Genomic DNA, 18,513 nt, shown 5'->3' on the forward strand with positions numbered 1-18,513 from the left:
TCATCCATCAAGAAAATCTATGTGCAAAAGCTATGCAATTAGAAAATGTAATGTCTGTCGTATCCAACTACATAGTGATGTTTTTATTGTGTTTAAAGTCACTTAGATTTTACAAATAGGTGAGCCGTTCACAGCCCGGCACAGGCATTTGTAAAATCTAAGTGACTCATACAACATGGAATTCATATAAAACGGAATAATCAACAGTGTTATAGGGGGGTCGACTGTAGTAATTAATTTCTTTTTATTTATTTATTTATTTGATATTTGCAGACTAAAAATTTACAGGTCACAAGGTGTCAATTAACTACTATGGCCCACGGAAAAAACGTAAAATTTATTCTGGCCCATGTTATAAAAAAGGTTGCCCACCCTTGATATATTGTTTAATATAAGGAAGACAATTGATATAGATTTCATTTTACCATAACTTTAATGAGTAAAAATTATTTTTCTCAAACAAAATTAAATTACAGATTATCAATTGTTTTTGAGCAATGGTACAGTACATAAAACCAGATAAAGCAGCTGAAAAACGAATCTTTTTAGCATAGTCATGATATATTATTTGATAAATTAGTATTAATAAATACTATTACATTCAGTAATTTCTTGACAATAATCGAAATAATTAGACAAAAGGAAATTCCAGAAATGTTTTACACCAATTTCTAGCCTTGTTCTTGTTTTCGCAACAATACGGAAAAGCTACGTCGCTTTTCGTAAATTTTGCGCATCTCTCGCACAAGTCCCAGACGATATCACCCGAAATGCAATCTGCTAAAGATCTTCTTGCCACTTTCATCTTTGTCCAATCTATACTCAGGCCTTCGGCATAACCGATCCGAGCCATCATTATCAGCAACAAGCTTAACTTAAAGAAGATCTAAAAGTACAAAATAAAAATAAATAAAATTATATAAACACATTTTAATATACGTTATTTACTATTTTTACTACGTAATTATATTTTAATCTATTCTATAACATTTTTTAAATTTTTTACCTCCTGTAATTAATGTAATTGATTTACTTTTAGAATTAACCTCTGATGATGATTTATATGTAATTTTTATTATTTGAAATTATTAAAATGTAAAATTTTATTTTTAAAAAATGCTATTTTATGGCTAGTTTTTGTAGTGTTTTGATGGAATAGGTCGTTGGCCTTTCTTCCTTTTTCGATAGAGTTGGCAATGATTCTTTCCGATAATTGCAGGACGCCTTCGATTCATTGCCAACTTTATTCCAGGAAGAAAAATTGTCGAAAATATCGGTAAACAACTTTTCAATGCATTTGTCCCATTTTGAAATCGCATCCGTTTGATAATATATTTTAAAGTAAGAAATATTATCCGATTTTAAATTGTAAACTGTATGTTAAATTTGCTCTAAGAAAAAAATCTATTGCAAAATTTGGCTTAGAAACAGTTATCGAGACTAAACAAAATTAATCTTGCAATTTAAGATGACAGTCTATATTAAATAGAGGATGTTTATTAATTAAACTTGTAGAGCAATAAACGATTGCGCAATTTTTAAAATTCTTTTAAAAAAGAATTTTGAGGATCATATCTTAACAAAATTCATCTTACATTTGCAGTACGAAACTAACGATAAATCTTTATATAAATAAATAATTTTCAGGGATTCGTGCCCTATTATACAAATATTATTTAATTTATAAAACGTTCTAGCATTGCTACAGAGATTTATAGATATTTCTGGAAGTTTCCTGACATACATTTCTTACCTAAAGAACGGATATTAAATTACTTAAACAAATGTGAACTGAAAGAGTACGTTCGATAACCTTTGACACGATCGGTTCGATCTTCAATAACACAGCAGTGATTAGCACAACATCATAATGATGTTTCTCTTTCGATTGGGTCCAATTAAGCTCCCACATCAGTTTCTAATGAGAATGTAGTTGACGTTGGTGAAGTATTATTGTTGTCTCATAGCTAAGAATGTAGGACAGTCGCACTTGAGAATGAAAGAAAAGAAACTCTTCCAATAAGATCTCACTAAATTGACATTCGATAAATTATGGAGACTACTTCCCGTGATATAATGTGTTGTACATGATTTATACAGCATTTTTTTTTAATGGTTTTATAAAATATATTTTTTACATTTTTGAACACGTTCTGTGTTTAATGATTGTGTTATATAGTTTATCGAATTTAAAATCTTTGGACTAAAAGAAAATTCCATAAATTTTAAACTATTTTAAAGTTATTCAATATTTTTCAAAACAAATGTTGCAAACTTTTTAAGCGATGAAAGATATTACAGAAAGTTTTTAAAAAAATAATTACAGAATCTATTTACAGAAAGTTTGCCAATAATTACGCAAATTTTTGATTTGGTTTGATAAAAAAAAAAGGAAAAATGGTCTGCTGCCTTCCGGGAGGACTTTCTATGGGAAACTGGCCTCTATTAGTTATTAAACACACGAAGAAACCCAAAAAACTCCACTTAGCCAACCCGTTGTTGAGTCGCAAACCCGCGACAAAGTTACCAGTTCGGTGGTTCGCAAATTTTTGGAAGAATTTTGTTTAAATATTTTGAAATATTTTCTGAAGAAAATACGAATAAGCAAGAATTTCCTCTTTGAAAAAATCAAGTGTTTTCGTAATAGTTTCTGGAGACAAAGACTTGTTAAATATACCCTTGTTACCGAGTATAATGCGCATTAAAAATTATTATTATTTCAACAACCGCATCAGTTTACATAAACTACATGGTGTTTCTCGAATTTTTTTTCTGTGTCCTGCAATTACGATGGATGGATAAATAAACTTTGGAAACGGCAATAAACATTATTTTCTTATCCAATAAGAAAATAAACTATAATAGTAGCCTACTAAGTATTCATAGGCTATTCTGAATTTCATTTAAGAGCATTTATTGATTGTATATAGAATTTATACGCTATAAATGTATTTTAAAATTTTACATACTCGTTCTCTTGTGAAGTTCTATGAACCGGATCTGGGAATTAATCTCGATCGAATTATGACAAGAGCATCAAACTATTACTCAGTACACGTTCAATGATAAAATTGTAAATTATAAAAGCCGTAATTTACGAATCTTTACAATTTGCACACACATGGTTACATTTTAAAATAATACGAATGCAAAATCCTTCATATTTTCTCAAACTCGAAGTCAAATTTTGATTTCAAATCGTTAAATTGTGAAAATCAGAGTCGTATGACCAGGATTTGATCCTGGGTCCCCCAATGCGGTATGCCAATACCTTGACCATCCGGCCGACTACTTAGTAAGTAAAAATAATAATAATAATAATAATAGCGTATCGAAAAATATCCATAAGTTAAAGCTTAAAGGTTGTTTTAACTGTAACTAGTATTAAATATGCAGGTTTAATTTCATATCATTTTTATAATAAAAAATATATAATCTCAAAATTTTTTGTTATTGAAAAACCTATATTAACAAAATTAAAAATTTTTAAATTAAAAGGATAACAATTTGATCGAGATTAATTATTGTGTCTATGAAAAGATTACTGCTGCCATCTGTAGTTCAATATATCAATTAATTTAAAATTATAAATATTCAATCGTAGCAATGCTTCCATCTAGTGGAAACTGATGAAATGTTTTTTTGGGTATACTTTATACGAAAACTGATATATTTTAAATCGACTTAATACAAAAATTACTTTTCAATTAAGTCTTTTATTTTTATTAATAAAATTTTTTATTTTATATAAGTTATAACAACATACGCAGTTTTAATGAAAATAAAAATATGAAAAATACAAATAAGCAAGTTAGTTTAGCTTATTTTTTTAAATAAGTAGGTTAAGAAACAGTTTTTAAAATAGATTAAATAGTGTTAAAATAAAGAATATTTAATTTAAACAATAAATATACAAGAACTCTTTTAAAAATAATATAATAAATCAAAATAAACTTAACTAATGCAAGAAAATATTATTTTATTTTATAATATTCGTTACGCTAAATTTATCAAAATATATATTAAATATACTTATTATTATATCATCATTTTTATCCATCTAATTGTCACAGATAAATTTAATTAAATGCATTTTAACTGAAGAGCTTTAAATAAACACGAATATTAAATAGTAAAAAATAATAATACTCAAAATATACTTTTTGTTTATACAAGTTTTATAGTTGAGCCACAATTTTGTTTATTAAAAATTACTCATCAATGTTTTCTAAATTACCTGTTCCTATAAAAATAATAATATTTAATGCGCCATCTTATTTATTGAAAAGAAAATTGAATATATTAATCCATAAAAGTTTGTTCTTCAATTTATCAGGGTTGTAAAATTGTTTTAGAAATAATTTAAGAACAGGAATAATGGATTGTTTCGATAAACTTATTTCCTTATATTATATTACTTATTTTGAATTTGCAAAATTGAATAAAGTACAGAAAGTATCTCAATAACATTTATTTTTCTATATTAATACGTCTTCATGTCGCAAAGCTGTTTCGTTTAAAAATTTCTTATAATTTAATGTAATAATATAATATAAATTTAAGAAAATTCATGTTAAGTTTACCCGAAGATCTCATTAAAAAATTTTGTCAATTAAAACATATATATGTAAAAAAAATAATAATAATAAATAGACAACTCACTTTATACGCCATCTGTCGCTTTCTCAATAAACTAATTTTACTCGGCCATCTTATATGCACTTCACGAGAAAACGCTATTGGATAAAAGAGGTTCCGCCCACCTTGAATTACTCATATCACAATTAAAAGATTTATAGAATTACTAAATTTATTTCTAATTAGGAATCATACGTAATATCACAGTTCAATTAATACTTCTTTTACACAAAAACATCAATAAAGAAAATTAATTCATCGGAATCGTTATTGAATTTATTAAAAAGTCAACATAACTCTATGTTTTACTTTTCTTCTTTCATTTATGTGAGAATAACGGCTGATTATTGAGGCAACATTGTTTGACTATGTCAAGAAGCAATACGTTTCACTCATGTAAACTGAATATTTATAATGGTTTTAGATCTCGTGTCTACATTAATCAAGTATTAGCCTATATAATATTTCAAATATCGAGTTGAAAGTGTCGACATCCCTTTCAATTCGTGGCAGAATGTCAAAATTTTAAAGTTAAAATACCGAATTTAATCAGAAATGTAATTTAGAACTTTGAAGAGTTTTCGTAGTAAGTCTTGTCACGCATATTTCTCTCTAAATTTGGAAAATTGGATGAAATAAACAAGCACCAATCACCTTTAGCGATTTCAATATAAGATTGATTTTATAAAAGAAAATTGTCATTAGTAATATATTTATTTATTTTATAAATTTATAATTACAAAATACTGATGTAAATTTTCAAATATACGATTTTCTATATTAATTGTTAAAAATTTATTAATTGAAGTTCTGTTTGATGTTTTCAAATCGTTGCAGTTCATCCACGGAGACGGATGGTACAGAAATTTTTAACGCAGCACGGAAATCCTCTATCTCTACAGCAAAAGAAATGTTATTTTCCGATTCGCCTGTAAGATAATAAGTTCTGGTTAAAATAATAATAAAACGGCATTTATTAGTTTATAAAGTTAGCAATGGGGTACTAGTCATTCCCTTAAAACAGATTAATAAACGCAAATGAGAAACAAACAAAAAACAGCATTTGTAGTTTGCAATTTGATACCTTTTCAATTAACTTTTAGATATAATTTCATATAATAATAAATTTCTTCATTAATTATTTAATTGAGGTACAGTATAAATCTCAGGAAATCAGATATTCATAATTAAGTCAAATCTGAACTAAAAAATACATAGGCACAATATAATGCGTAGGCGATAAAAGATCCTATTAACAGCGACTAAATGTGATAAATATCCCGAAGTAACTTAAATTTGAATGAGATTTATACACAATTGGACAATCATTCTCGATGTTCGAAAGTTAATAATGTCAACATACCAAAAAGACAGTTTTATTTGTCATTTGTTTTATTAAAGTTACATTTATATAAGTTATTTAATAAAAAAACGATTTTTTTATGAAAACAAGAAAGCTGTCTAAAAATTTACCTTAAATTCAATTAATATTCCGACCATAAAGGTCGGAATATTAATTGAATTTAGTTTTTTAATTGAATTAATTGAACAACAATTTTAATTCATACTGTGTACAAACAATAAATTTTTTACTGACCTGTTTCCACATTTTGTATACTTCTCCTAATAGAATTCATCATGGCGTTTGAACACAAGGCATAAAAATCGGCACCTGTCATATTCAGTGGACTATCCAAAGCAATCTGCTCCAAGTTAATCTCTTTCCCCAATGACATCCTGAAAACAATCTCTCTTCAGCATGATATATAACTTATTTGTTTCAAATAAAAAAAATTCACTTACTTTCGAGTTAGGGCCTTCAATATATTAACTCTGGAATCGTGATCGTTAGGAATACCCACATAAACCAGGCGATCGAATCTATTACATTTAAAGATTATTTACAACATTAATACACATTAAATTTTATTTTTCGACTAATAAAAAATAAAATCCGCTAACCTTCCGGGTCTTAAAAGGGCTGAATCTAATAAATCGGGTCTGTTCGTAGCACCGATAACAAATACATCTGTAGATTTATTTAATCCATCGAGTTCAGCCAACAACTGCGAGACAACTCTAAAAATAAAAAATAATTTTATTAAATATTTCAAATTTAGATAGAGTATTAAAAATTCAGACATATACGCGTATGTTAAATATAATTTAATACATTCTGTAATTTCTTACATAGTTTTTTGCCGATATATTTAATAAAATAAAGACTTAAGAGAGGCATAAAGCCCGAAATGCGTGTCCTTTCTAAATTATAAAAAATAAACCTACCTTTTCCATCAAAAAAGGCGTGCTCGTGTGTGTGATTTGTTCTTAACAGCAACTTTGTGCCAATTCCGAAGGATATACAAATAATATATTTTTTCATATCATAACATTATGAAAAAATATAAAAATGTTAAAGTTGCCCGACTATAAGTACAAATTTGATTAGATAATAATAGAAGCGAGAGAATGACTGGTTTTGTGTTAAGGTTTCACTTGATATATTACATTTTTTTATTAGAATATTTAAAAGCGAAAAACGTTTCCATAAATAAAACAATCAAAATTGTTTTCATAATGAATTTCCATAAAGTAGTGTGGAGATTATAGAGTAAACTACACAATTACACAATAATTTGAAAAAATACCACTCATTTTAAAAAGTATTAAGGTATTAAGTCAACCAATTGCGGTAAATATAGGCCTATATATTTATTTTAATGATATAAAGAAAACTTAATATTTATTTTAAAAAATTAAAACGCATTATTGATTTAAAGCTTTAATCAATTATAGGTACGTTACGCTCATTACAGAAGGGCCTGACAAGCAATGGGCTTAAATTAATCGATATGATGAGGGATAAAGAATCTTTTTCTGTTATTAAAAAAGATGGAAAATGTATATTGTTGCTTTTATGACGAATTAATAATACTTACATAAATTTATGTAAAATATTTTACATTCTCTTTAAATTTATAACACTTTAAAGTTCCAATAAATTGTTTTCACAAGATAATTATGTAATGGTCATTTTCATGAAAACTAGCGTAAATCTGGCAAAATAATTATTTCCATTTAAAGAAAATGTGTTTATGAAGTCTTTGTGCATTTTGAAACTGCAATAATTTAGATTATATTCGAAATAAAAACTATCTGTAAATTACATGGAAAATTAATTTATTTTGATATACAGTGTGAAGTCATAACATTGTTTAAATCCAGCATTGAATTCATAGTTACTGATATAAAACATAAAACGATTTTGTAATTTCACAAATACATTTTCCAAATGTTTCAATTATGGAATCAATTGTGTTCTTCAAACGAAGATTATTTAAAGAGCGACGTTTGTAGCGATTTTTAATGTTCTATGTAGAAATAGTCTAATCTAATGGGGACAAAACGCATGATTAGAATATACTGGACCGTTGAAAACTGAAAATAAAGTTAGTGTAATTAAGTATTTGTAATCTGTACATAAAAACTAGAATAAAAACCTTTCCAACGCATTTTAAAGTTTGTATTTATCTCGTATATAACAAATTATTGCAGTTTTAAAGCCCATAAGGACTGGTAAAAACCTTACCTAAGCAAGTAATGATTCTAGTTCTTTTCAAAAACAAACTTTATACTACGTATAGGTATTAGTTTTGCTAATTACGTGAGTTGCATTGATGAAAATTCACATTAGAAAGATCCACAGTAGGAAACATTTTACTTCAAACAAAAGAAAACTCATAGTAGCATATTTGGTTTACAGATTTAATTCAATAATAACCAATTATGAGCAGCTAAAGCCAAAACAAGCATTTCAGCTCTAGTTATAAAGACGAAGTATTGATTTCGACTAAACAACAAAAAAGAATTACGAGTGACGGCATGATCTCTAATAACGTGCTCTGATAAACTTTGTATTGAGAAACAAGTCCATCGTTTACTAACAATTATTGTTTTTGTTAAGTATGAATGAACATAAAAATTAAGCATATAGACTATTAAAAAATTATAATAAAATCTTACGTTTAAGTAAAACATCCACAACAACAAATATTTAGATTATTTTATGAAAGGGTAGACTCATATACCCTTGATTTTCATTGGTATCCTTTAATATGATGCGTTCTGAAACAATATATTTTTTACAAAGAACATATTGCTGTCATTTTTTAAAATAGAATCAAATCATTTGAAAATTGAGAGAGATTCCAATTCTTAAAAATTTTTATCATGTTCCTTTACAGCTTCCTTTCTCAACCGTATTAAAAATTTTCTAAGATCTACATTAATGGTTAATTTCCAAATTACATATTCAATCCAGTAAAAATCAATTTGCGTCAATCATCTTCATATAAAAAAATGATTTATGACCTTTGTGCTTTTTATACTATGGCATTTGGGCATATTTCATTTAGTTATTTTTAATTTTATTACAACTCCACCATGAAGAGTTATGAGAATTAATCAAATATGAAAGAGTAACGAATTGGTCTAGGAAAGCCTTATAAATTACTCTTCCATATAAACTCATATTACATTTTGTGAATTTATTGGATTGGTATAAAGCTTGATGCTTCTGTAGGTAATGTGTTGATCGAATTTTCCAGTGTATCCAAACTTAAATGAAATTTCTAAATACTCTCATTGAAAAAAAGTTACGCACCCAAATAGAGTTGTCCGATTACTAGCAAAACTTCGCATATAATTATGTCTCAGACAGCATGTAAATCATTACAGTTCTGGTCGAATTGAACGCCAAGTAATGACATTATAGTGCCTCAATAGTTAACCCAATATCCTTTAAAAAGACTCGCAGAGGCTCACTGTATCCAAAATTTTCAGTGTACCTGTTATCTAGAGGTCTTCGAATATTCCTATCCCTATAAATTAATGATAGTTTTACTAAGAGAAATAAAATAAAATCTTTAAGACTGCTTTTTATTAATAAAAAGCATTCTACGTATTTCACTTGTCCAAAAAAGGAATTAAGGCCTGCTGAAGTTAGTAATTACAAAAAATTGAAAATAAGAGCAGGCAGAATCTACTCTACTAACCCTAGCTGCTGGAGAGACTATAGACTCGTTCAGACATGCTCAGTAATTTAGTCAAGTAACCACTTATTACTAAATGGTTTAGTGCATAAAAAGTATAATAAAAAATTAATAAACTAAAACTAATAATAAATGCCTAAAATTACTTGCCAAACACTATAAAGGCTTAGAAGATTGTATGGTCAGATGCATCCAAAATTAAGAGTTGGTTCAAATGGGTGAAAAAGAATATGGACTACATCAATGAAGTTTATAACTGAGAAGTACAAACAACACTGAAATTTGGTGATGGTAGTCTTATGGTCTGGGGTAGTATTACCTAATTTGGGCCTAAAATGCTATGTTCTATATCTAATAGAATGGATAGCTGAGATACTTGACAATTATTTGTTACAATCTGTTGATTTTTACCACATCGATAAGAGCTCTTTCATTTATCAGCAAGATAATGATCCAAAACATATCCAGGAGAGCAATATTATGGCTTCTGGATCAAAATATTAGCTTGCTCGCGTGGCTGCTTCAATTGCCTGATCTCAACCTGATTGAACACATCAGGTCCCTTCTTAAATGTCACTTATCTGACTATGCAGCTGTGCCCAAAAGTTTCCACCAATTATCAGAACGTGTACAGGATGAGTGGAACAAAATAACATTGCACGACTGTAGGATTATTATTAAGTCTATGACTGATTGCATTAGGAAGGTTTTAAAGGACAAAGGATTTAAAGGATATATTGATTATTGAAGTGTACTTTTTCCACAAATATGATATAGATTTTTGTCTGCATCAAAATCCACCCAATGCATTTGTTCTTTGTATGTTACTATTATTAATAAAATAATTATGTTGTTCAGATAATTATAATTATATACATAAACGTATAAGTATGCAAATAAATATAAAGGTTTTNCACAAATATGATATAGATTTTTGTCTGCATCAAAATCCACCCAATGCATTTGTTCTTTGTATGTTACTATTATTAATAAAATAATTATGTTGTTCAGATAATTATAATTATATACATAAACGTATAAGTATGCAAATAAATATAAAGGTTTTTGTACTAAATGTGCTTTGCAACATTTTCCAGTTCTTTAAAATAGTCTCCTGCATTCTTTGGGAGGATTTTGCCACTTATTGTATATACATAACATTACATGACCTAGTTTTGTGGCATTACAAGTGGCAGAATTTCCAGTTACATGAGAAGTTCAGTCTTTGTGTATTATAACCTGTGGTCAGAGCCGGCCCTACCATACGGCGAACGGAGCAGCCGCTCCAGGTGCTAAGTCCTAGGGAGCGGCTCAGTGGTAAAGAATATTAAAGGAAAAAATATTTTTTTCACTTTTCAATATTTTAATTGCAAGCGTGTGGCCTGTATGTGAATGGCCTTATCTGTTGAGATGCGTGTGAGTCGAGTGCATGGGTGGGGTGCCACCTCCGGGCGCCATAATAGTATCACACTCCATCCTAAAACTTGCCTAGGGCCGGCACTTCCTGTGGTACATACAATGCTATACATTCTAGATTTTTTTTCTTTTTTTAAGACCATTTTGGATAATGGAATTTCCATTGTTAGATTTCAAAGTGTTACAAGAAAATTTTTAATTAATTTATAAACCCCCATATTCATCAATAGGTCAGTTTTGAATTATTTTGGTGCCTGAGGAGAACCTAAGAACAGTGCCAACATACTGTTATTTCTATAAACATTATAATGCCTTTTTTTAGTATCCCTTCTAATTTGGCACTCCAGGCAGTTGCCTCACTGCCTCATCTATCGGCATGGCCGTTTTCATACTAATGCACTTGCTTTGTTGTTTGATAGGTTTATGTATATACTATTTATAGTTCATAACTCTCCTTATAGCATTTCTTTTAAATTTCTTGTTTGTTTTTATTTGCCCATTTAATATTAATCTTTACTTTTTCTAAATTAGGCTATTATTGTTTAAATAAAAATATATAAGCTTTAACATTATTATTTTTTTCAACTTCATCTGTAAACCATTAAGAAATGGGAAAATAGGTTACATTTAATAGGTATTGATGAGAGAGATATATTTTATGGAAATATATTTATGGAAATTATAACAATATTGTTTGGTAAAAAAAAAAAGAGAGAGGTTAATTTGAAAATAGCCGATATAGATTACAAGATGAATATCAAAGAATTTCCTATAAAATATTAAGTTCTTTTATAATATTGCACATATATATATACACGCATACATACATACACAGTGTTATACTGTATATACATATTATTACATCTAGGATATAATTTTGAGCTTTTCAATCTTTAGTTAAAAAAAATTAAAAATAACCTAACCTTTAACATTTACAATTTGACATAATTAATTCATTATTATATTTCCTTTTATTTGATCATCTGGGTTTTCACTATTTTTTAAGGACATAAATAAAAACATAACTTTTTATTTATACTTTATTTTAAATCTTACATTATTGTTGTTTTTCCATGTATTTAATGGCACTATAGAAAGCAATGATTTAATAAAATTGTTATTCTGTAAACTGACCAATTCAATAAACTATCTTTTAACCAATTGACTTTTCTATGAACTGAATTTCAACCAATTAGTTTTCAATGAATAAAATTGTATCGTATCTATATAGTGTGAACCAACTACAAAAAAACATTGTTATGCAAAATACCTTACATAATTCATTTATAATAGGTATTTCGTCATATCTGCATAAATATGTGTTAATTTAAGTAAATAACAGCCCACAAATATCAACTATTTATAGTATTTTGATGAATCTTATGATAGGGATCATAAGAATCATCCTTTAAATAAGATCTCACTGTGCTTTGGCTATGATGAAAAATTGCTCCATTTCAAAACAAATCATTCTGACACAGATATCACAGTATATATCAAATGCACGTGAGAAAAGATAGAATTGATAAAATATTTCAATATAGAGGCAATGTAACATATGGGGATCTGTCTAAAGGTTCCAATAGAAAGCCTTCCCAAGAGGCTTTCTGTAAGAAACTAAGAAAAGAGCTATCAGACAGTTCAACTATTTTTTCTACCTCTGTATCAAGATCATTCAATTGAATGCTTTTTAAAATTTTAAGAAAAATGCTAAATAGATGTTTCTAAATAGTTTTTATCAGTTATGCTTGTTCTTTAAATTAAATTGTTTGACTATATCATTACACATTTTAGCACTATTGATTAAAATTTTAATATAAATAATTTGAGTATTTTTGTGGTCGAAATTAATAGATCTAAATCTATTAATTACAGAGAGCTCGTAAATTTTAAATTTTCAACTGGATATTGGTAATAAACAAATCATACCTTTTAATCTAATTAACAAACAATTTGAAAACTGAAAGTGAATTGCAATAATGTCAGTTATCTGCCAATTTTAATTTACAATTAGGGACCTATCAAATAACTTTTCTTTGTATAAATATATCAAAAGTGTATTTTAAAAACGTGAAAATTCTTTCCACACTACAGAAATATTTTTCTGTCATTGTGATTTCCCAAAGCCACAACAGGCATGTATATACAATATATATATATTTTTTATCTTTAGTCTCTCCCTATAATGCCCTACAAGCCTATAACTCCATAAGAAAAAAAAACTCATGCAGCCCACTGGAAAAACAAAGTTCCCTTGCAGTACTCACTCAGAAAATATTGCACATCACTGATTTAGAAGCTGACTGTCAATTTTGTCCTGCTTTGGTTCTCTTTAGTGAATAGAGGCTAGGCAATCAATTCTAGAACTTATCTCATTAGATATAACCAACATTGAAATTTTTTGTTTAATTTTTAAAAATTTTTTTACCATTTAATATTTGATCAACTGTGCCTACTTAGTTGATACCAGTAGATAGTAATCTGCTAGACCATATTATTAATATTATATATACAGGAAATCCTCATTAATTCAATTTTGGATACTTCAAAATCTTATTAGTTTGTAACTGTACTTTTATCCAAGCTGGGGATATAAAGATTTACACATTAAGGAATTCAGTTAGTTTGAAATATGGCTACTATGAAAATTGAAGTAAAAACTCTGTCTGAATTCTGATATGAGTATGTTAACTCATTCATTTAGATCAGTGTTTTTCAACCTGTGGGTCGCGACCCCCAGGTGAGTCGCAAACCATACATGGGGATCGCGGGTAAAAAAATAAGACAAGTGTTTGCAGGTTCTACACTATAATAAAAAAAACTACAATTTCAGTGAGAAGGCTGTGCCTGTTTATTTCACAGTACAATTAGTTTTTTGATCGATATTTAAATCTCAACAGAAAGAAAATTAAATAAGTACCGGTAGTTTTTAAAATCACTGACATAGTTTTAATATGGCCGTGGGGGTTGCCAGAATTTTTTAACTTGTAAAGGGGTCGCGTATTCAAGAAGGTTGAAAAACACTGATTTAGATCAAAGTGCCTTCACAGTATAGAGAACAATAGACCAACAACAACTCTAATCTGGTCAATATGGCTTTGCTTTTACAGTAACATATTTTCAGGTGTCACTTTACTCATGGAGTACACTTTTTCTCTTACCTCTAAAAATATAACTGGATTTCAGGATTGCAAGACTGAGATATTTGTAGGGCTCTAGGCTATTACATTTGGACAAGTTACTACATTTTTGGCCACTTTAAAAATAATTTGAGCTATTTCAAGGCATTCTGCTTAATTTTTTATAAACCTATCTGGCAACCTGTGAAGTTCTCATTGGACATGTACAGTTTACCTATAGTTTATTTATATTATTATTACTATTAATTAATGAAAATATCATTCTTTATATGCTGCTATATTTTATTTGTTTAATAAATTACATCAGTTACATGGCATTTGGCATACTGTATATAAATCTTGGATAATTCAAAGTCACAATTATTTTGTTCCTTGAATTTCGAACTAATGAGGATTTCCTATGTAACTAGCTTTAGCTTTTATTATATAGTTGCGGCGACAAATCACGGACTGGTGAGATGGCGCCACTCCTCTATGAGTTTCCCAGGAATCCCAGATAGAAAAACGGGAACTGGGTTTTTCCCACAGAGAGAATTCTGGGTATTGTTGCTTCTTCTTTTTGTCGGGTGATCGCTGCCATGAGCACGTGTAGCTCTCTTTCAAGTGTACTCGAGGATTGTTGTAAATAAATGTTGTTTTAGTTTAAAACGTGGTCGTGGACTTAACTAATTCACGTTTACAGCCTTCTGATAAAGACAGTCTTTGTGGAGATGTAAATGGATGGAAAAAGACGGCCAGATTTCGTCTAACCGATGGCGGCCATCCATTACCTCCATAGTGATGTTTTGTATCTATACATAAAATCAATAAAGTAATGATAATTGATAATACCTTTAACCATTATTTTTCTTTATAGTTTATTCTTATTTATTTTGAGACAAAGATAGTTTTAATTATTATTATTATTATTACATTTACCTATCCATAACACCTCCAGAATCACCACTTTGACCTCTGTTTGGTGCTAAAGAATCTAATTCATCAAAAAAAATTACACAGGGAGTAGCAGCTCGGGCTTGATTAAAAACTAAAAATAAAACATATATACATATTATATTAAAATAATTAATTAGTATACATTTAATATGTCAAAAAATTTTTGAGTTAATTGTTTTGTTTTATAGAAATAAAAATTCACAAATGGTGTGTATAAATTACAGATAGAACTAAATTCAATAACAGTCATCTTGATCTACTATTTGGATGTTTAACAATTAATTTTTTAATCAACAAAGGAAAGGAAAAAACTCAAAAAAATTAAACATAAAGGAAGTAATGCTACATACACACAGTATACAGGTCAAAATGTCTTATAAAAGACAACAGTTCATTGGTTAATATTGATAAAACTTCCATTGATAAAATGTCCATTTTTATAAGGACATCATTAGGCTGAAGTTCTAATATAAAATTGGATGGTTTTCAAACAGTTTATAACTTCTATGTTGTCGTTGCAGATTGGAGGATGCAATGCAGAAGTTATGAACCATTTGAAAATCAGGCAATTCCATACTAGAACTTAGCCTGATAAAGTCCTTTTAAAAATGGATGACAACATTTGCTTTTCAAGTAAGTGTTTGCTTTGCTGTATTTTGTGTGTGTGTGTGTGTGTTATTAAGTTGGAAATTTTGTCTTATAAACATAGACCTTCAAATGCATTGTTTCAGTGCTAGAAGAAGTAGCCTCAATCTCACTACCCTTAGGTTGCTATAGCTTCGGCCACTAGATGTTGAAGCTATTCCATAGCACTTAGCAGTAGACTGCAAAGCAGCATCTTAAAGGGCAGCTAGTCTGAACTTTAAACTTCTAGTTCTGAAACATGCATTCAAAGGACTATGTTTATAGATATTTTTGGATCCCCTAGACCTCCAGAACATGCTGTAAAAATATTTCTGCTTCCTGAAAAACACCCTGTATATAGTGTAAAACAATTTTCATTTTAAATTTACAAGAACTATCAAATAGTGAATGACTAATTTTATTTTACTGTACAAAGTAAAACGTTGATGTAATTAATATATTACTAAAACAATTTATATTCCTCTTCAATTAATATTATTTAGTATAATATTTGTAAACAATATTTACATATCATGTTTGCAAAAAAATTTTAATTAACAGCTTTCTTGCAGAATATTCAATTTCTAACAGTTTCTTTCATACTTTGATGGATACAGTTGGAAATGCATAGTAAGCACTGTGAGAGTTCATCCCTGTTGCAGCACTGAAGAAATCATATTGTCAGATGATTATGAATATTTATGGTTTGTGTGGATATATAAACAGGGCGATGAAAGCAGATAGGGTAAGTATATTTAGGAAAAAACAAATTAATCAATTCATATCAACTTAGAAATTGTAGGAAAAGAGAGAGAGAATTATATTAGCCATTGAGTATTAAAACCAGTAATCAGATCCTAGTAATAAAATAATAGACAAAATCAGAGCGAGAAATGAAAAATTACAATAGTTATGGGGAAAAAATGGATTTTCTAAAGTTAGATTGTATCATTAGTGGATTTCTATCACAATTTAATAGACATACTCCCATTTACAAATTTATATTTCTCAAATATTACTAGACTTGAATAAGAATTTTTGGACAAATATAAAAATAATGTTATTTTCAGTTAAAAATTAACAAATAAATCAGATAGTTATGAATTCTCAAAATTTGAATAGTTGCTCTTTAATGTAGAATCTGACACAAGTATTTTGTTGAGATAGTGTTAAATGTATTACTTATATGCAGAATAATAATAGAATTTGAATTTAAAAAGCTTTTTATTGATTAATTTTTTATTAGTAATAAGGTGACCAACTATTTTACAATGAAAAGGAGGACACAAATAAATTGAAGGAAAAAATATCATAATAAAAGAAACATTTTATTCATTGCAACAATAATACACTATAATAATATCTACTCGTGTATGTGCTGTGTAATATTTCAGTAAGAAGTAAACAAAGCCACTTCCATGCGGTGCTCTCTCTCAAAGTCTTTTGTGTGGAGCACATGTGTCTCATAATCACATCTTGCCGCACTGTACTAAGCCTTGATGAATCATCACGTTAAATACAAACACATCACATACAATAGATCGGCTTGGCATTGATTGAATATGGAGATTTACAGATTAGTCTTCAAATATTGAAAAGGAGGACATGTAGGAGGATGCTTTTCAAGGGAGGACAGAACTTAAAAAATAGGACAATTGGTCACCTTATTAGTAATATTCATATTTATTTATAAATAGAAAAGTGTTAATTACTTGCAGCAGACGTTCATATAACATCATGGGGATAACCAAACGGATATATCAACTGACACAATTACTGTCAGCCGAATTTAGGCTGAAATTTAATGTGAATTTAGGCTATATTACACTCAATATACTTATTTTTGTATGGATATATCCCTGTACTATTTGCAAGTATGAAGTAAAAAATATAAAAGAGCAGTACCAGTAACTTTATAAATAAGCATTGTTATATTGCCTTGTTTAAATTTATGAACGCGCATAACGAAACAAACAGCAANGTTGTAAATATACAGTATAGACACCCAATTTTATTTTAACACAAATCTTTTCTTTTTTACACAATTTTGATATAACACTGTCTGGGAAAAATTAAGTTCTTTTTTTACATGATGTCCTTACCAAATGGCAAGGACAAAATAAACATTAACCGAGCACCTGGGGTATACTCAATCCCTATATCAAACAATAGATTTAACAGAGATGAACTTACATTGGCTCAATGAATGTATTAGCTCAAAGATTAAAGAAACACCAATATGATCCAATTAAAAAAGGATTGGTTATAGCCTTTGCCCAATATACAAATGAGCCTGGAGTTTCAATGCTATGGGAGGAACCCAAACTTATAAGAAGAGTTTAAGACAATAAAAGGTTAAGAACCCCAGTAAAACTTGAAATATTTTGTGTAAACAAGAAAGGGAAATGTATTAACAACAATGAAAATTAAACATTACTCCTAGCATGGCAACACTTAATTGACAATCCTCTATAAATGGATGATAACATCAATGGCTACCCTAAAAAATAGCTAATTGAATATAAGTATATATTTGTAATACCAAACACAAATGACTTAACCTTTAATACATTCAGTTTCATATCAATTTCATTTAATTTTATACAATTTCCTTATAATGTTAAATATTTACTGTTGTTTAATTTACATATACACTTTTTATGATATTTTTTTGTGCCATAATTACAATTTAAAAATTTTTAGAAAAT

The 18,513-nt window shown here is 28.4% G+C and overlaps 1 protein-coding gene across 1 annotated transcript in view; it reads right to left on the reverse strand.

The window, feature by feature from the left end:
* Positions 1–5,345: 5,345 nt before the first annotated feature.
* Positions 5,346–18,513, reverse strand: part of LOC111629208 (peroxisome assembly factor 2-like) — a 34,579-nt gene continuing 21,411 nt past the window's right edge. The window contains exons 5-9 of the mRNA XM_023373088.1: positions 15,164–15,272; positions 6,601–6,717; positions 6,442–6,519; positions 6,236–6,375; positions 5,346–5,567 (exon numbers count right to left, since the gene is read on the reverse strand). Coding sequence (XP_023228856.1) covers positions 5,437–5,567; positions 6,236–6,375; positions 6,442–6,519; positions 6,601–6,717; positions 15,164–15,272 — 575 coding nt within the window. The 3' untranslated portion in view covers positions 5,346–5,436. The remainder of the gene's footprint in view (positions 5,568–6,235; positions 6,376–6,441; positions 6,520–6,600; positions 6,718–15,163; positions 15,273–18,513) is intronic.

This window comes from Centruroides sculpturatus, unplaced genomic scaffold, assembly GCF_000671375.1.
Source record: "Centruroides sculpturatus isolate CEXI.00-Female unplaced genomic scaffold, Cexi_2.0 scaffold495, whole genome shotgun sequence".
Lineage (NCBI taxonomy): Eukaryota > Metazoa > Arthropoda > Arachnida > Scorpiones > Buthidae > Centruroides > Centruroides sculpturatus.